Genomic DNA, 4,915 nt, shown 5'->3' on the forward strand with positions numbered 1-4,915 from the left:
TTTTTTTTTTTTTTTTTTTTGACAAACAGATGCTCTTTCGCTTATGATTGTCATTGTGCCATGATATTATTTCCATTTTTGTAAAGTTCTTTACGAAACTTCCAATTGCTCTAAATTTTACTTACTACATTTTTCAGATTTACAGTTTTGGTGTCTTCAAACTAAAAAAAAAAAACACCAAAAAACGCACCAAGCACCAAAATCAAAAATTTTCGCGTGTTGAATTAAGAAAAGCACTAAATTTAGTGCGAAAAGCACTAAGTTGGCAACGGTGTCAGACAGTGAGTGAGAAACAAAACAAAAGCTGTGTAAGAGGAAGTAGCGAGAAGCAGCATGGAAATAAAGGCAGTAAAATATTCACAGCCTACAAGTAGACTACACCAGTTGGCTGTTCGCACACTCATCCCAGGGAATTTGTAGGCCTTTGGGCACTTTAAAGTGCATCGCTAAATTTACATACTTATGTATGCGTTTGTCTGTTTGTATAATTGCAAATATGCATCCACGAGCAGGCAGCCGATGTGGACGAACAGGCAAACTGCATAAAATGCCAGCCAGGCAGGGTGGCAGTTAGTCAGTGAAGCAGTTAGGCTGCCGAACAGCACAAACGAGTGGGCGAATGCAAAGCCTCGATTAGAGCGTGAGCTGACAAATGGCTGGAGCGTTAAAGCAACACTAAAATACCACTTGCCTCCTTACGAAAGTGCACACAAATGCATCAAATTCGCCCACATGGCAGGAAGCGAGAGAAATGAAAAAATAGGTTGGCTGCCGGTTGCACCTAGGGGATGGGGCGAATGTTAAAAGTTCAAATGAATCTGTTCTTAGCTTGTTCAACATTTTATATTTTTTGTTTTTGTTCTTACTTAACATACCCCAAAAGTTTTTGTTTTTGGCATCATCCTTTTGTTTCTGTGTATGTGTGTTTTTTTTTTGTGGTTACTTAATGCGATTCAAGTGTTTTCAATGGAATTGTTGTTGCTTAGAGGGTTTAATCAATAAATTTATTTGCGTAATTTGCAAAATACAAACCTTTCGAGAATATCAGTGATTTTCTTAGGCTCGCTCAGAAATGTCGTTGAAATATATATACTTACATACATATTTTGATTCCTTATAGTTCTATAAATTATTCATAACTTTTTTGTGCACGCAGTTCAGGCAAATTTTTTCCAGAATCAGTTTTTAGTCTGCAATAAAAATTTTCCGTCATCGTGGCATACTTTAAAGCGTTTTTAACCAAATTATACAGTTTCATTATTTTATATTTCACTCAACTTTTTTTTAGTTCAATATTTTTATATTTATTTTGTTTTTATTTTTTAATTTACAATAAAAAACACGTAAGCAGCAAATTCTTGCACAGGACAGCTTTGACGGCTGGCCACAACTGTTAGCCAAAGTGCCTAAAAGTAGACATCATCTTCGTTGACATCTCAGCGTTGCCACATTAAACTTATAAAATTAATTTTGTACCAAATTTCTCAAAATTTTCGCACAAAAATATTTTTAATGAACCAGTTTTCAATTTTATCTTGTTGCTATATTTATTTTTATTCTCATAATTCATTTTTTTCCTTGTTCTGGTTTAGCTTTTTAACTTCAATTCTTATATGTGTACTAGGGATGTCAATCCCGGGATCCCGGGAACCCGGTGTTTTTGACGTCCAGAACTGATAGTAAGAATTTGTTTATGAATTTTGAAGTATGATTTTTGTAAAATGCCGTTTTGACTGCAATTAACAAAAAGCTTGAAACTGTACTTTTAAATTGCAGTCTGAGCCTTTTTTGAAGAAGATTTCAATGAATTTACTCATAGCGTCGCTAATGTAAATGAAACAGAGAGTTTTAAGGAAAAGTTAGATATTTTTTTAGATCAATCTACTCAAAACTTCCTCAAATCGAAAAACGAGAAACATGCTGGTAAAAGAAGTTCAATTGGATCAAAATGGATTATGACTACTTTTTGGAAGTTCAGCCTAAAAGTGTTGATGCCGAAATATGTTTTTCATCAGTAGGTTTTGTATGTAAAAACTGCAGGTCAAGCTTAGAAGACTCCGCTTTGAATGCTTTGCTGCTCTTATGAAAACATTTTAAGTGCAATAATAACAACACCGGAAAAAAGGGGTGTGTGTTTTTAACCAGACCCACCTACCAAAATGTTTTTCGACCCGCTGGATCCGATTCTGAGATCCGTTTGACTCGTACACCCCCAAAATTTCTAGTTAATTGTGAAAAAATGGCATAAAATTCTCCATTCGCCATTTCATTATAGAGTAGAGAAATTGTTTTTGTATATTTTTGTTTTATGTTTTTTTATTAATCGTTACTTTCAAAAGTAAATGGTATTTAAATTATTATTTGTGATGTATACGTTCCTCAATCACATGGTTTTTTAAATACAATTTAAAAAAATGTTTTACTTTAAAATTTGTCTGATTGAATAAATAAATATCGCTAGCGTAGAGTGCAAAGTTGCTAAGTCCCAGTTTAAAAATTGTACAGGAGAGGAAAAAACTTCGTATAGCCATTTTCTTCAAGTATTTCGCAAAACTTTGAATACAACATTTTGCCTGTTTAAAGCAAAGCAAAACTCCATACGAATCAGAGAGATTCGATCTTTATTAAAAGATTTCGAACTTTTTTGGCCTTATCAAATTTTCGGAGCTTTTCTGGGCCTTAGAAAATTTTCCTTTCATTGAATACAAACGAGAAAACATAGAACAAGGACCTTTACCCTTTTCAAAACGATGCAATATTAATTTATGTAGCCTCCTATACCAAAATATGATTTTTCATTAAAAGTGAAGTTAACAACTTTTCACTCTAAGCTAGCGATATATGAGTTTTACAATCAGTTTATCGTAATTTCTAAATAGTTTTATTTCATTGTATGTTTAAATGCTTTCAGATATTGAATTTTTACTCATATTCATACAATTTATGACTCAATTTGAATCCTGGGATAAATCCCGGTATACCGAGATTACCTAATAATATCCCGAAATCCCGGGATCCCAATTTTCCTGATATTTTGGCATCCCTAATGTGTACATATGTAAAAGTATGTGTATACATAAGTATTAAGTCTTTAAGTTTATTTTGTTTTAGTTATTTTTTCAATTTATTTAATTTCATGTTTTATAAAGATACGAAATTTTTTAAATTTAATTTGGTATCAAATTTCTTATAAAATTTTCGCACAAAAATCTGTTTAATAAACCACATTTTAAATTTTGGCTCTGTTCTGTTCTATTTATTTGTATTCTGTGATTTTATTCTATATTTTATTTTCTTGTATTTTATTTCACAAAATTTTTTATATTAGTTTTTGTACTGCTTTAGCTTTTTAATTTCTAATTTTACATATAAATTTTATTTTACTTTTATTACTATTTTTTACTTATTGTATATTTTTCTTTATATCAACCTCTATAGTTTTACATTTTAATTTTCTTTTTTTTGTTTCATTTTCATTTCATATTAATATTTATACTTTACTTTATTTTATTCTATTATATTTTATCTATTTCTCTTTTCATTTGTTTTAATTTATTTTTTTCGGTTTCAATTTTGTTTATTTATGGTTAGAGGGGTTTAATTTTTTATTTAAGTTTTTTCTTTTACTTTTTGATTTAAAAAAATCTGATAGTTTTCGCAAACTAAGTGGCATATCTATCGTTACATAAACGTCAGCCAACTTCACCCAAGTTAAGTCTCATCCAAATGTCAAATGACAAATTTTTACCTTCCCTTTCTTTCTTTTTCTGCCTCCATTGACGAGTGTTAGCAAATTTTTATTCCCGTACAAAAAGTAAACTTATTTATATAAATTTATTGTGTAAATATTATCTTAAGACATGTACCAATATGTATTTATCAATTGTGTGTTTATTTGCAGTAATAAAAATGGAGAACGACGCCGGCGAGTCTGTTGATTTGTACTGCCCCAGGAAATGGTAGGTGAACACGTGTTTGCTAGCTGTAGCGGAGGAGCAGCAATTGCATTTCCAGTTAACTAATATGAATTCCCATCTTCATTCTACAGCTCTGCCTCTAACAGAATCATCCACGCCAAGGATCATGCTTCAGTGCAATTGAATATTGTTGATGTTGACCCTGAAACTGGCCGCATGACTGTTGGTGCTAAGACCTACGCTATCTGTGGTGAGATCCGTCGTATGGGTGAATCCGATGATTGTATTGTGCGTTTGGCCAAGAAGGATGGTTTGATCACCAAGTGAGTGTGTGCAAAAGAACAGAGCGGCCGGTGCACTGACTAATATTTCATTTGTTTTTATTGCAGGGCTTTCTAAATGTATATACTTCAATAAAATTGCAGTTTTCAAGATTTTTAACTGGAAGAACTGTTTTTTTTTATTTGCTAAACAAGTGTTGCTTTATGCTAAAGAAAATAATCACTTTATGGGACTAATGGGTAAAGGGAAGCTGTTCAGACATTGAGTATATTTAAAACTTTTATAGGAAGGGTCCAAAACCTTTAAGGTATTATTTGGATGTTTGAATTTTTGCTGTATGTTTTTGTTGAAACACTATAGTGGTAACTTGGTAAAATGTTCTTTTTTCAAGGCTGATCCGAAGGCAAAATTCAATGTGCCTTGGCAGAACCCCTTTTGCCACGTTGACTTTTTAATATCACATATATCGACGACTGAGTGGAAGATCTACCTATCAGAAAACTTCAAGAACGCCCTGCCTAGGAGGTCTACTCCGTATTGCGATTCGAAAAGCAAATCATTCATATTCGATTACTTGGCGCTATTAATTTGTATGAGTTCATGTCGCCTTTCGATACGAATTGAGTTTCCAATCGTAAAACAAGTTAGAACCGCAGAATTTGGTCGAAGAACGCAATATTTTGTAATTTGATTGAAAAATGCCCTAATACCCATGG

General features: G+C 32.3%; 2 protein-coding genes across 5 annotated transcripts in view; one reads left to right on the forward strand and one right to left on the reverse strand.

The window, feature by feature from the left end:
* LOC108380752 (ankyrin repeat domain-containing protein 29) overlaps positions 1-1,376 on the reverse strand; it is a 69,299-nt gene extending 67,923 nt beyond the window's left edge. Inside the window, exon 1 of one of the 3 annotated variants that reach the window (XM_017637170.1) lies at positions 1,141-1,376. The gene's annotated coding sequence lies outside the window, so the exon portion shown is untranslated. The other 2 variants (XM_017637157.1, XM_017637192.1) reach the window with 2 other exon arrangements.
* Positions 1,377-3,702: 2,326 nt separating this feature from the next.
* Positions 3,703-4,364, forward strand: RpS21 (ribosomal protein S21). 2 transcript variants are annotated; one of them, XM_017637217.1, is made up of 4 exons: positions 3,703-3,814; positions 3,902-3,959; positions 4,049-4,240; positions 4,307-4,364. In XM_017637217.1, exons 2-4 carry the CDS (start codon positions 3,910-3,912, stop codon positions 4,314-4,316), a joined length of 252 nt encoding a protein of 83 aa, XP_017492706.1. In that variant the 5' UTR covers positions 3,703-3,814; positions 3,902-3,909; the 3' UTR covers positions 4,317-4,364. The 2 variants fall into 2 exon arrangements, with proteins under 2 accessions (XP_017492706.1, XP_017492712.1); XM_017637223.1 differs by lacking the exon at positions 4,307-4,364 and having other exon boundaries at positions 3,704-3,814; positions 4,049-4,244.
* Positions 4,365-4,915: the final 551 nt, after the last annotated feature.

This window comes from Rhagoletis zephyria, unplaced genomic scaffold (genome assembly GCF_001687245.7).
Source record: "Rhagoletis zephyria isolate East Lansing unplaced genomic scaffold, Rhagoletis_zephyria_1.1 Rzeph_scaffold_00128, whole genome shotgun sequence".
Lineage (NCBI taxonomy): Eukaryota > Metazoa > Arthropoda > Insecta > Diptera > Tephritidae > Rhagoletis > Rhagoletis zephyria.

Excerpts from the sequence above, each read along its gene's own strand:
- RpS21 (XM_017637217.1), top strand. The coding sequence starts at position 3,910 with ATGGAGAACGACGCCGGCGAGTCTGTTGATTTGTACTGCCCCAGGAAA. Across the intron at positions 3,960-4,048 it reads TTGTACTGCCCCAGGAAATG|CTCTGCCTCTAACAGAATCA; the intron begins GTAGGTGAACAC and ends TTCATTCTACAG.